At 46.4% G+C, this 19,069-nt stretch overlaps 1 protein-coding gene across 1 annotated transcript; it reads right to left on the reverse strand.

Moving 5' to 3' along the window:
* Positions 1-1,820: 1,820 nt before the first annotated feature.
* On the reverse strand, positions 1,821-18,874 carry LOC142202574 (uncharacterized). Its single transcript, XM_075272761.1, has 10 exons — positions 18,645-18,874; positions 16,233-16,308; positions 14,769-15,464; positions 12,706-12,776; positions 8,594-8,720; positions 7,697-7,759; positions 6,251-6,445; positions 5,894-6,094; positions 3,657-3,860; positions 1,821-3,336 (listed from the first exon to the last, which is right to left on the reverse strand). The coding sequence occupies exons 3-10, from the start codon at positions 15,442-15,444 to the stop codon at positions 2,114-2,116; spliced, it is 2,760 nt and encodes a 919-aa protein (XP_075128862.1). The 5' UTR covers positions 15,445-15,464; positions 16,233-16,308; positions 18,645-18,874; the 3' UTR covers positions 1,821-2,113.
* Positions 18,875-19,069: the final 195 nt, after the last annotated feature.

The raw sequence follows: 19,069 nt of genomic DNA on the forward strand, positions 1-19,069 counted from the left end.
AAAATAAGACTCCCATTGACATTTTTTTTTTTTACACGTGCAAAATGTCATTGAAGTCAATGGGAGTCTTATTCTTTACACATGTATTTTGCCAAAATGAGCGCCAAATCACTGTTTTGTTTTTTTTTTAGTAGTTTTGTGCCTCAAAATTTTCAAATCAAGATATTCACAAAAATTCTATCGATAAAAATACTTTGGATATTTTTTTTATTTTCAAGGGAATAAAACAAAACACTATACCAAATTTTGGTATCGCTGTCATTGTACCGACCCACAGAATACAGGAGACCTGTCATTTTGGCTGTACAGTGAGCACTGTAAACATGAAGCTCGTAAGAAAGTCGTGCAAACAGTTTTTCTGCTTTATTCCACCCCATTCTTCCCAGTACATAGTACAGAATATTAAATGGTACCCTTGCAAAGTACAATTTGTCCCACAAACATTAAGTCCTCCTATGGCTCTGTGAATGGAAAAACAGTGTTATGGTGCTTGGACGCTGAGGAGTAAAATCGAAAAATAGTTGCGGTGGGAAGGGGTTAATGGTATTGTTAGACATCAAAGAAGAGACATAAAGCAGCCGCATCCTCTAAAGTTTATACCATAGACACCGTAATGTAAAAGTGCAGAGATAGGGAACGGTATAAACAGTACATATAGGGTGGGACAGAACCTGAACACAGTCTATATGGCAGCCAAGTGCTTAGATGTGGTATTGACTGATGGCACCAGGTTGCCGTTGATGGCACGCGGCCCCATACATTGCAGCAGAGTCAGCCGTAGGCCTTTATATATTTATATATATATATATATATATATATATATATATATATATATATATATGTACACTCACCGGCCACTTTATTAGGTACACCATGCTAGTAACGGGTTGGACCCCCTTTTGCCTTCAGAACTGCCTCAATTCTTCGTGGCATAGATTCAACAAGGTGCTGGAAGCATTCCTCAGAGATTTTGGTCCATATTGACATGATGGCATCACACAGTTGCCGCAGATTTGTCGGCTGCACATCCATGATGCGAATCTCCCGTTCCACCACATCCCAAAGATGCTCTATTGGATTGAGATCTGGTGACTGTGGAGGCCATTGGAGTACAGTGAACTCATTGTCATGTTCAAGAAACCAGTCTGAGATGATTCCAGCTTTATGACATGGCATTGCATTATCCTGCTGAAAGTAGCCATCAGATGTTGGGTACATTGTGGTCATAAAGGGATGGACATGGTCAGCAACAATACTCAGGTAGGCTTTGGCGTTGCAACGATGCTCAATTGGTACCAAGGGGCCCAAAGAGTGCCAAGAAAATATTCCCCACACCGTGACACCACCACCACCAGCCTGAACCGTTGATACAAGGCAGGATGGATCCATGCTTTCATGTTGTTGACGCCAAATTCTGACCCTACCATCCGAATGTCGCAGCAGAAATCGAGACTCATCAGACCAGCCAACGTTTTTCCAATCTTCAATTGTCCAATTTCGATGAGCTTGTGCAAATTGTAGCCTCAGTTTCCTGTTCTTAGCTGAAAGGAGTGGCACCCGGTGTGGTCTTCTGCTGCTGTAGCCCATCTGCCTCAAAGTTCAACGTACTGTGCGTTCAGAGATGCTCTTCTGGCTACCTTGGTTGTAACGGGTGGCTATTTGAGTCACTGTTGCCTTTCTATCAGCTCGAACCAGTCTGGCCATTCTCCTCTGGCATCAACAACGCATTTCCGCCCACAGAACTGCCGCTCACTGGATGTTTTTTCTTTTTCGGACCATTCTCTGTAAACCCTAGAGATGGTTGTGCGTGAAAATCCCAGTAGATCAGCAGTTTCTGAAATACTCAGACCAGCCCTTCTGGCACCAACAACCATGCCACGTTCAAAGGCACTCAAATCACCTTTCTTCCCCATACTGATGCTCGGTTTGAACTGCAGGAGATTGTCTTGACCATGTCTACATGCCTAAATGCACTGAGTTGCCGCCATGTGATTGGCTGATTAGAAATTAAGTGTTAACGAGCAGTTGGATAGGTGTACCTAATAAAGTGGCCGGTGAGTGTATATATATATATATATATATATATATATATATATATATATATATATATATATTAAGCATCTTTGTGTTTTTTATGCGTCCTCTCATGTTTGACCAGCACAGAACTATAGGTGAAACTCTTCCCACACTCTCCGCATGTGTATGGCCTCTCTCCCGTGTGTGTCCGCTGATGTTTAACAAGGGATGACGCCTGTGTAAAGCACTTCCCACAGTCCGAACAGGAAAACGGCTTTTGTCCAGTGTGAGTTCTCTCGTGATTCACAAGGGCCGAGGTCTGAGAAAAACTTTTGCCGCATTTTCCACATGCGTACGGCTTTTCACCCGTATGAATGCGGACATGCTTCACCAGCGCGGAGCTATGCGAGAATGTCTTTCCGCAGTCTCTACAAGGATATGGCCGCTCACCGGTGTGCGTTCTTTGGTGGTTAGCCAATGCAGACTTGTCCATGAATGATTTTGGACACTGGTTGCAGCCGTAGGGCTTTTCCCCCGTGTGTGTTCTCAGATGTTTCAGTAGTCCAGAACTTTCTGTGAAGCTTTTGTCACATTCATTACAAGCGTAGGGGCCTTGTCCAGTGTGAATGCGCTGATGACGTACGAGGTGGGACCTCCGGATAAAACTTTTTTCACAATAAGTACATGAATATGGCTTCTCGCCCGTGTGGGTCCTTGAGTGAGTAAGAAGATTGGAGCTCTGAGCAAACGTTTTGCCACATTTTCCGCACACGTATGGCCGCTCACCCGTGTGGGATCGCTGGTGTCTCACAAGGTGTAACTTACATATGAACCTTCTGTCGCAGTCGCTACAGGCGTATGGCTTCTCACCAGTGTGGGTCCTTCGATGGATAACAAGCTGAGAGCTATCAATGAAACTTTTTCCGCATTTACCACAGAAGTATGGCCTCTCGCCTACATGGATTCTCTTGTGTCTTAGCAGATGTGAACTACGATTGAAACATTTTCCGCAATCTGTGCACGTATAACGTCTCTCAGTGAGGTGGGGTTTACACTCCGACATCAGTTCAGGCTTGGCGGCAGATGACCCAATCCATATTTTCCCTTGAGACTGGTTGACTGAAGATTTATTTCCATTATAGAGACTTTGATCTACCATGGCTTGTCTCGTAGAGTCTTCTGACGGATAGATCGGCTGCTCAACGCCATTGCACGTTTGCATTTCTAACAAAGGTTCCGGTTTTCCACACACTCTTCGAGGGAACACCTCAGTCTCTGCAAAATACTCAGGTTCCTCTTTCACTTTGATGGGTTGCACATCTGCAACAGAAAAACACAAGATTCATATGTGACCTTTGGTGTATGGACACCATGATTGATAGAAATCTAGCCAACCAGGGTGGGATTTTCATGTAGACTAGTTGGAAGGAAACACTATCCAGAGATGGAGCTGAAGGCAAGGGGGGTCTATGAGCAAAGTGCACCACCTTCCTATAATGGATGTTGAGAGAAGGGGCTCCAACCAAGGAGTAATACTGGGGGGCCAGGCGGAGCTATCACAGGATTAAATGTTAAGGTTAGGGGTATCCTGGCTTCAGAGGCAGACAGGCCACCCTGTGTCTGAACTAAAGATTTATTACCATTATTAAAACTTTGGTCTACCAGGTCTTGTTTTGTAGAGTCTTCTGAATGACAGACGGGCTGCTCAACCCTGTTGCACGTTTGCGCTTGGAACAGAGGTTCCTGTTTGATGGACACAGAACTTTCTGCTCTCCAATGTCGTGTGGACTCCTCATTGTCTGAATAATACTCGGGTTCCTCTTTCACTCTAACGAGAGACAGATCTGCAACAGAAAAACACAAGATTCAGCCTTTGTTGTATGGACAGCATGAGCGATAGGAATCTCACATAATGGGGTGACATGAGTTGGAAGGGTATACTATCTAGAGCTGCCTCCTCTCTACTGGTTTCCACCAAGAGACCCTATCTGTTTTCCAACTATACCTTTTGGACTTGGTCGGCTCATTGTCCTATGCAGGGGTTGAACTAGGAAATATGGGATCCCATTGCAAGCTTTTGACTGAGGCCCATGTCCCTAAATGGTATAAAGGGATTCTACCAGTAAAATTACATTTATTTTCACTAACATGTAGGAATAGCCTTAAGAAAGGCTATTCTTCTCCTACCTTTAGATGTCGTCTTCACGCCACCATTCGGTAGAAATCCCAGTTTTCGTCTGTATGCAAATGAGTGCTCTTGCAGCACTGGAGGTAGTCCCCAGCACTCAAACAGCACTGGGGGTGTCCCCAATGCTGTGAGAGAACTCTCCAGCGTCGCCTCCATCTTCTTCAGGAACGGCCTCTCTGTGCATTTTCTTCCGGAGCTGGGTTTTAATCTTCTAGGCCTTGGGCATAGCCGACTGCGCATGCCCGGGCCACAAGAAAATGGCCGCTTACACAGTAAGCTGTGTAAGTGGCCATTTTCTTGTGGCTGCCTACACAGTAAGTTGGTGCAAGCGGCCATTTTCTTGTGGCCTTTGGGCACGTGCAGTCGGCTCTGCCCGAGGCCTAAAAGTTTGAACCCAGCTCCGGAAGAAGACGCACAGAGAGGCCGTTCCTGAAGAAGATGGAGGCGGCGCTGGAGAGTTCTCTCGCAGCATTGGGGATGCCCCCAGTGCTGCGAGAGAACTCATTTGCATACAGACGAAAACTGGGATTTTTTCAAGAAAATGGCCGCTTACACAGCTTACTGTGTAAGCGGCCATTTTCTTGCGGCTGCTTTCACAGTAAGCTGGTGCAAGCGGCCATTTTCTTGTGGCCTTTGGGCACGTGCAGTCGGCTCTGCCCGAGGCCTAGAAGTTTGAACCCAGCTCCGGAAGAAGACGCACAGAGAGGCCGTTCCTGAAGAAGATGGAGGCGGCGCTGGAGAGTTCTCTCGCAGCATTGGGGACGCCCCCAGTGCTGCGAGAGAACTCATTTGCATACAGACGAAAACTGGGATTTGTACCGAACGGCGGCTCGAAGAAGACATCTAAAGGTAGGAGAAGAATAGCCTTTCTTAAGGCTATTCCTACGTGTTAGTGAGAAAAAAATTTGATTTTAATGGTAGAATCCCTATAAGGCCACCCCCCTCCCTCCACATGGTATACTGCCCCTTTACTTGCTGTCCACATTACAGACCCTCACACAATATAGTGCCCTCCCATAGAGATACTTTAGGCCGCAATCTAGTTGATTACCGCAGCACGTAGTGGATGATTTTCACTTACCGATTCCCCGCTCCTGTCTATTGGCTGTAAAAACTCAGCACGAAAAAAACTAATTTATCATCCACGCCCCCAACTCCACCTGAATAATTATAGTTAATGGCCCTACACTTTCTGTAGCCTCAGACGTCAACTATGTAGCAGAAGCCTTTGATTCCGTCCTGTCTTTAAAGTCAAATGTGACCCCTTCCCACGTCATCCCACTCTTTTGTGTTTCCCAGGCTGAACCCTGATCCTATGATGCTAGGAGTACTCGCTTCTTCGCAGCTCTTTTGTCCCTGTACAGAAAACGCTATTACAGTACAGGACAGGAGACGCAGGGACTCCTATCATTATAGAGGACTACGATGGTGGGATTCGGTACAGGGAATACGGCAGACATCCAGTCCGTAGCCCGTGCACTGATGTGACTGTGTGCAGCGAGCGTACGAGACATATGTCGGAATTTATATACAAGATACAAATGAGCTTTATTAGCATTACCAAAGAATAAAACATTTGGTGTTGCCAAAGCAGAAAGAAGGTTGGGGGTGGTGGAGGGGGATGGGTACAGGGTTCGTGGGTTGGGGGTGGAATAGGTATACTAGATAATATAACAAAACCTATATCACCATTACAGTAACTTTGGTTCACCAGGTCTTGTCTTGCATAGTCTGAGTCACAGAGCGACTGCTCAACTCCATTGCACATTTGCGCCTGTAACAGAATTTCCTGTTTGCTGTATACAGAACGCTCCGCTCTCCAATCTCCAGTAGACACATCGGTGTCTGAAAAATATTCAGGTTCCACTTTCACTTTGATGAGCTGCATATCTGCAATAGAAAGATAGAAGAGTCATCTGTACACAACCTTTGTCGTATGGACGCTGCGATCAGCAAGGGTGGGATGTTTAGAAGGGTAGTTGGAAGGGCACTCTATCCAGAGATGGCGCTCTACACAAGGAAGGTTTATATTAAATGATCTAGTACCATTATAGTCCACCGGGTCTTGTCTTGTAGAGTCTTCTGAGTGATAGACCGCCTGTCCAACTCCATTGCACATTTGCGCTGGTAACAGAGGTTCCTGTTTGCAGAACACAGAACTTTCCGCTCTCTGGTATCCATTGGACACATCTATCTCTAAAGAATATTCAGGTTCCTCCTTAACTTGGATGGGTTGCAGATCTGCAACAAAAAAACAGAAGATCTGTGAGTTACCTTAAGTTTATGTACAACATGATCGGTAAATAGAAAAGGAGATAAAATCCAGCGTCTACCAGGAAGGATCCATGATGATTCAGGAGTAAATATAAAATATAGCTTTTATTGGCTTCATCATAAAAAGTTACAAAGTAACTGATGGAGTAGACTGGTTACATTCCAAAGGCTACTGGTGTCAGGGTATTGCTAGCCCCTTCCTCAGGCTGCTTTCACACGGAGTAACGCTCTGCTCATTCTGACACGTAAACACGTGTCAGAGTGAGCGCTGTAAAACAGAATCCCATTGACTTCAATGGGTGCAGTCTTACGCGCGTTACACATTGAATACAATGGGTTAAAAAGCCTCCCATTGATTGAAGTCAATGGGTTTCTGTTTTACAGTGCTCACTCTGACGTGTGTTTACGTGTCAGAATGAGTGGAGCGTTACTCTGTGTGAAAGCCGCCCAGGGCGTGAAAACTAACAGACTATCCCAGGTTTAAAAACACACCTGTAATGATCTAACCCCACCCTACAAAAGTTTAAAGGTAAGAATGGACAAAAAAAAGCAGGTTACATAGGAATGTATTGTGAGGCCATTATTTGGAGGAGGATTTTGAAGCGGATTCCTAACCAAAAAACTCCGTGTGCACGCAGCCTTAGGGTAAGTTCACACGTAGTTTTTTGGTCAGGGTTTTGATCAGGATTATGAGTTGGATTTGGCCTCAAAATCACTGTGGATCCTTCCTGGTAGACGCTGGATTTTATCTCCTTTTCTATTTGATCGCTCATCTGAGTCCTACAGCAGTGCGTTCTTCCCAGGCTTGTGGATCTCTTCAATGGAGATATGGTGAGATGAAATTTTTTTTCTTTTGCTATATGATTTGTAAATGTCCAACCAACCAGGGTGTTGAATGAAGCCGTAGTGCACAGGAAAGACCACCATTCCATTGTAAGGGCCCCTTCACACGGCGTAAGTGCGCCGCTCATTTAGACACGTATACACGTGTCCGAGCGGCGCTTCAAAACAGAGCCCATTGATTTCAATGGGAAGCGCACATATATCGGCATATACGTGTCTAAATGAGCGGTGCGCTTACGCTGTGTGAAGGGGCCCTAATAGGACTTGGGCCCCTTATTCTAATCTTTGGGACCCCATCTTTAATGACCAATTCATCACCTATTCTATGACACACAGCAGACAAGGTGACAGATTTCCTTTATAGGGCACACTCACCTGCTATATGGTCTTTACATTTTTCGATTAAGGAGATGATTTTAGGTTTTTCATAGATGAAACCTGGTGAAACAAATCGGACATTATATTAAGTGAGCGACTACAATCCCACCCATTACAAAGAAGCTTCTGAATGGCCAAGTAATAAAGAGACTTATTCTCAGGACAGTTTGGTCTAAGCTATGCTTGGGTGTTCAGAAAACATCCTTAGGCCTCGTGCACAAGACTGAGTGTTCAGTCCAAGACGTCAGATTGTCAGCCGAGTGTGGTTCTGATCCATTCCAATTTCATGGGGCAGACTAGGACCAGCTCTATGTCGTATATATTTGGCCTGCGACCCCAGCAAAGATCGCCTTCTCACGTTGCGACTCCTTCACTAATGTAAGTGAATGGGGGTCACACTGTGACCCCGACGGTTCTGTGACTGCCTCTTCTAGTCGCAAAAAAGATCGAACCGTACTGGAGTTTGTTTTTGTGACTATAAGCTGCAGTCGCATCGATCTTTGGGAGTTGCGGCCGTAGATGTCCCGTAACACTCACCAATAAGCTGATTTCATGCGTCTTTTAGTAACTACCCCTGATATCTGTAGTGACCAGATCAGTGTCCACACAGCAGATATCAACCCCACAGTAAGACACACTTGTTGTGAAGATGAAGATGGGGTTACAAGTGCCCCTTATATTGGCTCAGTGGTTAGCACCGCAGCCTTGCAGCACTGGAGTCCTGGGTTTGAATCTCGCCAGGAACAACATCTGCAAGTTTGTATGTTCTCCCCGTGTTTGCGTGGATTTCCTCCCATTCTACAAAGATATACTGATAGAAAAAAAAAATACATCCCTATATGGGGCTCACAATCTACATAAAAAAAAGTGCCCCTTATATCAGTAGTATCTTACCTAGAGAGAAAAGGGTGTAGTAATTCTCCAGCATGACCTCCATATACAGCAGCCTTTCCACTATGCCCAAACTCTCCCACTCCTTGGTTGAGAAGTAGACCGCAACGTCATCAAATCTGATCGGGACCTTAGATATAAAAAGGAAGTCTCTCAGCTACTTTCTTCATCTCGCCCTACAACCTGCAGTAGTGACCCCTTCCCCTCACACCTTCTCCAATCTCTGTCGCCTGCTGTCACGACTTACCTTACTAAAATATTTAACCTCTCTCTCTCTTCTGGAATCCTCCCATCCTCCTTCAAGCATGCTGTTATAACCCCGCTACTGAAAAAACCCTCCCTGGACCCGTCCTTGTGCTGCTAACTATCGACCTGTCTCTAACCTCCCCTTCATCTCTAAACTCTTGGAACGCCTGGTTTATTCTCGTTTAATCCGCTAACTCTCTGCTTGATTTGGGGTATAACAGTCCGTGGAGTCTCATCTTCCTCTTAGTTGGTGGCCGCTATATGGGGAGGTGGGGTGGGTGATTTGGGGTATAACAGTCCGTGGGGTCTCATCTTCCTCTTGTTTGGTGACAGCTGGACACATATTGGGCAGCGATCTGCACAGTGACCTTACTATAACTCCTAGGCATCAGGCCCGCTGCCTCGGGGTCATGTTTGATGCAGACCTTTCCTTCATCCCTCATATTGAATCACTCGCACGTTCATGTCACCTCCACCTCAAAAACATCTCCAGAATACGCCCTTTCCTCACCAGAGATACACTAAAGACACTTTTTGTCTCTCTGATTCATTCTCGCCTTGACTACTGTAACTCCTTACTAATCGGTCTTCCCCTCACTAAACTCCAATCTATTCTGAATGCAGCGGCCAGGCTCATCTATCAGGCTAGACCAGGGGTCTCAAACTCGTGGCCCCCCAACAATTTTGTGTGGCCCGCACAAGCCTAGGGACGCCGGATCCGCGTTGAATACATTGCGAGATGATTATATACACTAGCGGCTATATAGTATATAGAACTACCTGTGGGCAAAATGGTGAAAGGTCCTCTTTAAACATTGAGGTGGAATGAAGGGGCTCATGACACTGGGGGCAGACGAAGGGAGGGGGGAGAACGGCATGACACTGGGGCAGAGATGGAGGGGACATGAATCTGGGGGCAGAGATGGAGAGGACATGAATCTGGGGGCAGAGATGGGGGGACATGAAACTGGGGGCAGATGGAGGGGACATGAATCTGGGGGCAGATGGAGGGGACATGAATCTGGGGCAGAGATGGAGAGGACATGAATCTGGGGGCAGAGATGGAGAGGACATGAATCTGGGGGCAGAGATGGGGGGACATGAAACTGGGGGCAGATGGAGGGGACATGAATCTGGGGGCAGATGAAGGGTGTATATGTAACTGGGGGAAAGATGGTGGGGGGGCATATAGTTTACGGGTGACTGTAGGAGGATTATACAGTGTGGGGGCACATGAAAAATGAATGGGCGGAGTCAACATAAAAGTGGGTGGAGCTAAATTTGCCGCGGTGCGGCCCGTCGACTGTCTGGGATCTTGCTCTGTGGCCCACATGCTGAGTTGAGTTTGAGACCCCTGGTCTAGACGCTACAGCGATGCCTCGAGTCTGTGCCAGTCACTACACTGGCTGCCTATTCATTATAGAATAAAATATAAAGTTATCACCCTCATCCACAAGGCTCTCCATAATTCTGCACCCCCCTACATTTCCTCCCTCATCTCTGTCTACCGCCCAACCCGTGCTCTCCACTCACTCAATGACCTAACACTTACATCCTCTATTATCAGAACCTCCCACGCTCGTATACAAGACTTCTCCCGAGCTGCACCACTTCTCTGGAATGCTCTACCCCAGACAATCAGATTAACTCCCAATTTCTACAGTTTCAAACGCAAACTAAAGACGCATCTTTTCAGACAGGCCTATCACAATTTTTAACGTAAACCCTTAACCCTCCTCTGTCCCCGCTCCCACATTACCCCACATGATATGATGTCATCTCAGGCTAACTTTATATGTCCAAGCTCCATCCACATGTTACAGGACACGACTGGTGACGGCTCATAAAGTTTTATGTTTGTGTAATGACAGTTACCTCTATTACAAAATTGTCTGAATACTGCATAAGCAATGCCGCCCCTGCTATCTCTTGTGTCACCCCCTCTACCTCATAGATTGTAATCTCTGGCGAGCAGGGCCCTCAGTCCCATTGTGTGAAATGACTTTCTTTGTAATGTATCTTTCCGTCTGTATTGGAACCCTACAAATTGTACAGCGCTGTGGAATATGTTGGCGCTATACAAATACAATTTATTAAGTAGTTAAAGAACTACTAAAATAACTTAAGGATCCTGAGTCCGGGCTATGGAAGAGCAGGGAGACATCTGCACTATAGACGCAGTTCTCTTTCACAACACAGTTGGGTTATTGGGAATTAGTATCCGCCCTTCTCCTAATAGGAATGACTCATTTAATGCTGTAGACATCCTCATATCTCTCTTTCCTCTCCATAGACTTCACTGTAAACTGAGACTACTTGTGCAAGGAATATGGACCAAAAATCACTCCACTAGGAAGTGACCAGGAGTGATAGTTAAAGGCACAGGCACAATTCTTTAGTGAAATACACTCACCGGCCACTTTATTAGGTACACCATGCTAGTAACGGGTTGGACCCCCTTTTGCCTTCAGAACTGCCTCAATTCTTCGTGGCATAGATTCAACAAGGTGCTGGAAGCATTCCTCAGAGATTTTGGTCCATATTGACATGATGGCATCACACAGTTGCCGCAGATTTGTCGGCTGCACATCCATGATGCGAATCTCCCGTTCCACCACATCCCAAAGATGCTCTATTGGATTGAGATCTGGTGACTGTGGAGGCCATTGGAGTACAGTGAACTCATTGTCATGTTCAAGAAACCAGTCTGAGATGATTCCAGCTTTATGACATGGCATTGCATTATCCTGCTGAAAGTAGCCATCAGATGTTGGGTACATTGTGGTCATAAAGGGATGGACATGGTCAGCAACAATACTCAGGTAGGCTTTGGCGTTGCAACGTTGCTCAATTGGTACCAAGGGGCCCAAAGAGTGCCAAGAAAATATTCCCCACACCATGACACCACCACCACCAGCCTGAACCGTTGATACAAGGCAGGATGGATCCATGCTTTCATGTTGTTGACGCCAAATTCTGACCCTACCATCCGAATGTCGCAGCAGAAATCGAGACTCATCAGACCAGCCAACGTTTTTCCAATCTTCAATTGTCCAATTTCGATGAGCTTGTGCAAATTGTAGCCTCAGTTTCCTGTTCTTAGCTGAAAGGAGTGGCACCCGGTGTGGTCTTCTGCTGCTGTAGCCCATCTGCCTCAAAGTTCAACGTACTGTGCGTTCAGAGATGCTCTTCTGGCTACCTTGGTTGTAACGGGTGGCTATTTGAGTCACTGTTGCCTTTCTATCAGCTCGAACCAGTCTGGCCATTCTCCTCTGGCATCAACAACGCATTTCCGCCCACAGAACTGCCGCTCACTGGATGTTTTTTCTTTTTCGGACCATTCTCTGTAAACCCTAGAGATGGTTGTGCGTGAAAATCCCAGTAGATCAGCAGTTTCTGAAATACTCAGACCAGCCCTTCTGGCACCAACAACCATGCCACGTTCAAAGGCACTCAAATCACCTTTCTTCCCCATACTGATGCTCGGTTTGAACTGCAGGAGATTGTCTTGACCATGTCTACATGCCTAAATGCACTGAGTTGCCGCCATGTGATTGGCTGATTAGAAATTAAGTGTTAACGAGCAGTTGGACAGGTGTACCTAATAAAGTGGCCGGTGAGTGTAGATTGTAACGTTCATTCCCTTCTCCTGAATTATAGATTTAGGAAAAAATAAGTAAAAGTTTACTTACACTTCCTAAGCAAGAAGATATAAGGAGAGGCGATAATGTTGTTTACAGCTGACACTTATTCTTATCTAAAGACATGTCATTGCTCATTGTACACCATAGGCCTGTCCTGACCATCAGGGGGTACAATCCTAATCATCTAATATATCCATAAGTGAAGCGGCCACCGCCATATATTACCTCTTGTAATAAAGAATCCATATGCAGCTGCAACTGAGACATTGGATCCAAAGACGACGTAATGTCGGAATCTAGAAAAGGGAAAGAAAAGAGCATCAGCGACTCATATGAAAATATTCACAAAATGTGAATAATAAGTTAATAATAATAATAAATATTATTTATATAGCGCCAACATATTCCGCAGCGCTGTACAATTTGTAGGGTTCAAATACAGACAGAAAGATACATTACAGAGATATAGTCATTTCACACAATGGAACTGAGGGCCCTGCTCGCAAGAGCTTACAATCTATGAGGTAGAGGGGGTGACACAAGAGGTAGCAGGGGCGGCACAAGGTTCATCCAGAAGTTTAGTTTGGACCGAACAAGGCCAAACCCAAACCTCTATTATACTCTGGGGTCAAAAAGGTGTCAGAGTATAATAAGCGGAGGCCCAGGGGAGGTGAATAAAACCTAAACAACATTGTTACTCCAGCACAAGTACCTGCTGTCTTCAGCGCTTCTGATGGCTGAGGCCTGTGATTGGGTCTTAGGGGTTCACATGGGTCAAGTAGGGCAATGACACTCGCATCCGTGCCTCAGCCGTCCCTGACATCAGTCCGAAGTTCCAAAGACAGCAGGGAGTCCCGCCGCAGCACAGGAGAGGGGGGGGGAGGGGAAAGTTCTCTGCAGTGTTACTGCGCATATCTGTCAGCCATTTATATCCGACTTATGTCAAAGTTGGAATTCAGAGTAAGTTGCTTGGCCCTCGCTATCTTTCTCCTTCGTGTTTTCCTTTAAATTCATAGGGGATAACTTGCAGATCACTAGGGGTTCGACCACTTGGACCTCCACTGAACAGGAAAAGTTTGGTGCCCCTGTTCTGAATCAAGTGGTGGTCAGGAGGCGCGTGCACTGATCCCTTAATTTCAAAGGGAGCCAAAGTACAACATACGTAACGGTCAGACCCAACTTATCTGCCAGTTCAGCCCCTATGCTGAGGACGGGGGATAATTTGCTTCCATGGGAAAATCTATTTAAAGGGATTCTACCATTAAACTACCTTTTTTTCTAATGAACACGTCGGAATAGCCTTAATAAAGGCTATTCGTCTCCTACCTTTAGACGTGGTCTCCGCCGCGCCGTTCCGTAGAACTACTGGTTTTAACCGGTATGCAAATGAGCTCTCGGCAGCAATGAGGGCGGGCCCCAGCGCTGAAACACCTATGAGCGTGTCCCCATTGCTGCCCGGGAGCTCTATCCTGCGCCGCCGCCTTCTTCTGCAGCAACTCCGCCTCTTCTGGCTTCTCTTGCTCTTGTAGTTCTATACAGGAGCATAGAGAGGCCACCCCAAAATGGCCGCCGGCCAGCTCCTGTATTGAACTGCAAGAGCGGCTACCCAAAAATGGCCGTCGGACGGCTTCTGTATTGAAGTACAAGAGCGGCTACCCAAAAATGGCCGCCGGCCGGCTTCTGTATTGAAGTACAAGAGCGGCTACCCAAAAATGGCCATCGGACATTTCTGGGTAGCCGCTCTTGTACTTCAATACAGAAGCCGGCCGGCGGCCATTTTTAGGTAGCCGCTCTTGCAGTTCAATACAGGAGCTGGCCGGCGGCCATTTTGGGGTGGCCTCTCTATGCTCCTGTATAGAACTACAAGAGCAAGAGAAGCCAGAAGAGGCGGCGCAGGAAAGAGCTCCCGGGCAGCAATGGAGATGCGCTCATCGGCCTTTCAGCGCTGGGGCCCGCCCTCATTGCTGCGGAGAGCTCATTTGCATGCCGGTTAAAACCGGTATTTCTACGGAACGGCGCGGCGGAGACCACGTCTAAAGGTAGGAGACGAATAGCCTTTCTTAAGGCTATTCCGATGTGTTCATTAGAAAAAAAAGGTAGTTTAATGGTAGAATCCCTTTAAGGTACTATTATTGTCCGCTCAGAAGTGGCTTTGTCTTCTACTAGCGACGGTGGTCACCACTGAAACAATTCCTCCTCTGGTGGTTGAAATAGTCCGGTGGTCATACTTTACTTCCAGATAGATGCCATGATAATAATAGAAAATCATAGAATTTGCTGACACTTACCAGACGTGAGCGCTCCACCCAGGGCATCACACCCCATCGCTTGGTCTTCTTTAAGAAGAAGTGAATTTGACACCGTGTAGTCTGTCTGCGTTCCCATGGTACAAAATCCAATTTTTCTCAATTCTACATCCTGAAGCAATGGATTTCTGAATTTTATCCTTCCATTCGTGTAGTTGGTGGGAGGTTGTATCCACGACTGACGGAAGTTGGCCGTATCCTGAAGAAACTCTTCTTCCACTTTGATTCTTTCGATCATTGAACTAGTTGGAGGCTCTAACCAGGCCTGCTCGTAAGTATTGGTGGATGCATCGAAAGGTCTCTTCTTTCTTCTTATGCGTTTTTTCTTCAGATTTTCTTCGATAATACATTCTCCTTCTCTGACATTTGGAAAAATAGTGGGTATGGCATCAAATTTCAAAGATTTGCCATGATGGTTGACGTTGATAATGTAGGACTCCGGAGTGAAGTGGCAGGAGCACAGGCGATACTTGTTCTGTTTGTTTTCGTCCAATATCTTCTGGGCCAAAGCATCTAGATCTTGGAAGATCTGACCGGTCTGTTGTAGCCATACCATTATTCTTGTGATATCCTTAGGAAAAGGGTGCAAAATGATCTGATCACTTTGGCCCTTGCGTCCAGTTTTGCTAACACATTGGTTTACCAAACAGCTAGGCATGATTCTGATAAAAATCTGTTCTGTAGAAACCAAAGGATATAGAAACTTATTAGGAACAACACGATGATAAGGAAACTATAATTTTGGAAAATGTTATATACTAGCTATAACCTGCAACTTCGCCCCCTCAGGCTTGTGCGAACCACCTGCAGCACGGGCCGTGGGCCCCCACACCCCTCTACTTGCGGCCGGCGCGGGCCCCTCCCACAGCATCGTGGGCCGGGACCCAACGGCCCCGCTGCTGCGCTTCCGGCCCTCACCTTTTCCCCCACCCGCGCCTCTGGACCTCCCCTTATCCCCCAGCCGCGTCCCCGGCCCCCTTCTCCCCCTTTAGAGATTACAGTCACCTCCTACATATACTCCTTAGCCCCACCACCACCCACCTGTGACCCCGGTTACCTTCCCCCCCTTTCCGCATGTGCAATCCACCCCCCACCCCCACTTACCTTCTGCCCTCTGGTCCTAACTCCCCCAACTGGCATGGCTTGGTGTGCTATCCAGATTGTGGCCCACGCACATGACCGAGAATTACACAGTTGGTTATGTGGGCTGACCGTCCAGGCCGCAACACTCAGGACAGGTCCTATTCCTACCCGATTTTGCGTCCGTGCTTCCATGGCTCCTATCTATTGAATGAATAGGGCCGCGGAAGCACGACCATTGCACGGGTGACACATGGATGATTCAATAACAGCCAGCGGCCAGTAGACAGTCATCTGCAAGGAGCCGAACTTGTATTTTAAGACATGAAGTATTTTTCTATCCCGTGGCGGTGAGTTGCTACCTACCTATGGCACCAGTTCTATTTGATGTGTTGGTACCACAGAAAGCGCTGGACTTCTCTATCCGATGGCACGTCACGTCCTTAATATAAAAGAATAAAATGAATTAAGACAATTACTATAGTTTTATATACAGACCTATAGGCTCTAATGTCGCCAGTCAGTCCATAGGCATAACACAGGGTATTCATATCTCAGATCTACAGGATACACCATCAATCTCCTATAGACATCGCTCTCATCCATTACTAGAACAAGGGTGCTCTAAGTCATTTTTTTAATGTTGGATACCCCTTTAAGGAGTGCTCCACATATCTATATACAATGTATGAGGTCACAGTCTCTGTTATTATACACGTACAGGATATACGGGGAGGGTCCGAATATTCTGTAATAACTCTCACTAGGATGGAGCAATCTGAATGAAGCAATGATGTCGGAGCGGTGAGGTCGGCACCAGACAGCCATTACAATGGGGGGACCTTTCATGTCCTCGGAGATGTGCGGTATTATATACAGTTAGGAAGATGACAGTGCGCTGAATTCTGCCAGTACGTGCCCCGGTGGCACGGATATCCCTCGAAGGGCGGGCCTTATAGCCTAGTATCATTGAACATCTCCCCCATCTCCCAACAGTACACTTTTGTTAACACTCTACCAATTCAGCGCATTGTCAGCTTTCTAGCGGTATAATACTATATAATACTGCCCATCTCCGAGGTCCTCTTTAACCTCTTAAATCCCCTGTACCCCTTCCCTCGACTGCTCAGCAGGATGGTGGTAAACAGTACTGAACAGCACGTCTCACTGGTGCAAACCTATTGGGTCATCATTTGTATAAGCAATGTCGGACGGTGTCCGAGACGTTGCCTCAAAGAACGTTCTTCAGAAGATGATACGGAAACCTGAAATGATGGGATCATTGATCCCTTCTCATGGTGGAGGCCGTACGAAAATGTCGCAGGCTTATACAAACAGTGAAGCAACAAGAGGGTTTCTGTCTATCTGAGGCAGACCCTAATATATTGGTAGTGCCCTTATCTGGGGAGGAGGAGTGTTTTCATGTAGATTAGGAGCCCCATAGGGATCACAATGTACATTTTTTCCTATCAGTATGTCTTTATAGAATGGGAGGAAATCAAACACGGGGAGAACATACAAATTCCTTGCAGATGTTGTTCCTGGCGGGATTCAAACCCAGGACTCCAGCGCTGCAAGGCTGCAGTGCTAACAACTGAGCCACCGTGTTGCTCATGTAATATCACTTTTGATGTGATATAGACTTTATCTCCATTCAGTTTACGTTCCTGAATCTGCTTGAAAAATGCAGAGAGAAAAGTCCTGTAAGGATAGGTCACCAATATTAAACTGGCAGGGTCAAGTACCCAGGACCCCTATAGGTCAGCATGTCATATTGTAAGTGACCGCAGTGCACCATTCATCCGTCACATGACCTATTTGAAGCTCAGCCCCATTCAAGTGAATGGGGCTAAGCTAAAATACTAAGCACAGTTACTATATAATGTACAGCGCATTGCCTAATATTTAGTGAATGTGTTGCAATGCTGAGCTAAACACTGCGGAGGCTACAAATAGCTGACAATGTGGGTGTCCTTAGGATAGATCATCAATATTAGATCAGAACCCAGGACCCCCGCGGATCAGCTACTCTGGGACAGTGCGGCTTCCAGTAATGCTTACATTGTGCTCCTCACTTGCTGTACAATCTGTGGTGGTGACTTTAGGTACTGTAGCGCCACCCGACTGTTATTGGGCTTTTTGGCACTAGTGACAGGTCCTCTTTAAGGGTATGTTCACACGTGGCAGATACTCAATAGCTTTTCTGTCTGGATTTGGGAGCACAAATAAGGAGCAGATCACAGTAGCAATAAAGTGCAATAATAATCTGCACAGATATGACCTGGATTCCGGATACTAAATCTACAGCATGTCAATTTATGCTGCAAGTCAGTGACAGAATCTGCCTGTGGATGCTGCAGAGTATTTCAGCCTTTTTTGTTTTTTTCTTCTGCATCCCCTGCAGACGTACCGGATACCTCCAATGTGGAGGGGTGTACGATACAAGGCGCAGCATGCACCCCATAAGACATTTACAGTAATGCTGGGGCTCCGGTGTCACAGGCACCCCATAACACTCAGTAATGCTGGGGCTCCGGTGTCATGGGTATTTTGCAATGATCCCTCTTTACCATTTATAAGATCTCTGCTTGCTGGCAGTGAAGTGACTGCAGATCTGTCCTGCTTTCACAGCTGCAGGGTTTGTTACTGGAGGAAGCTCTGCATGCCTATAGGTTATATATCAGCCCCATCTATGTACATATAACACATCATACGTGTATCATACATCACACATATCACACATTAACAGCAGATCATCATACTATGCACACACTGTACCTGATCCTCTTGTCTCTCAGTTGCACTGCTGATCTGGAGATTGCTGGGACTTGTAGTCCTGCTGCACCACCTCTACAGTACCCAGCCAGCATCACACAATGCAGGTTATTGACAGACAGCCCATGTCACCCTGAGTGACCGGTCACTGCTATTATCTGTATATAACATCCACATAACAGGGCCAGGATCTTACATACAGGCTCTCAGACAGAACTACAATCCCCATAACAGGCAGAGCAGTCACTGGAGCGCTGCTAAAGAATACAGCTGGGAATTGTAGTTCTTGAACCCGTCAGCCCCATGGTCCTCCTGTAATAAAGAACTACAATTCCCATAAGGCGTGAATAAGCGGAAGTGACGTATACGTTGAGCCCGAAAGAACCCCAGAGCATGATGGGATTTGAAGTTCTAAGCCCGGTATTAGC

Source organism: Leptodactylus fuscus, chromosome 5 (assembly GCF_031893055.1).
Source record: "Leptodactylus fuscus isolate aLepFus1 chromosome 5, aLepFus1.hap2, whole genome shotgun sequence".
NCBI classification, from domain to species: domain Eukaryota; kingdom Metazoa; phylum Chordata; class Amphibia; order Anura; family Leptodactylidae; genus Leptodactylus; species Leptodactylus fuscus.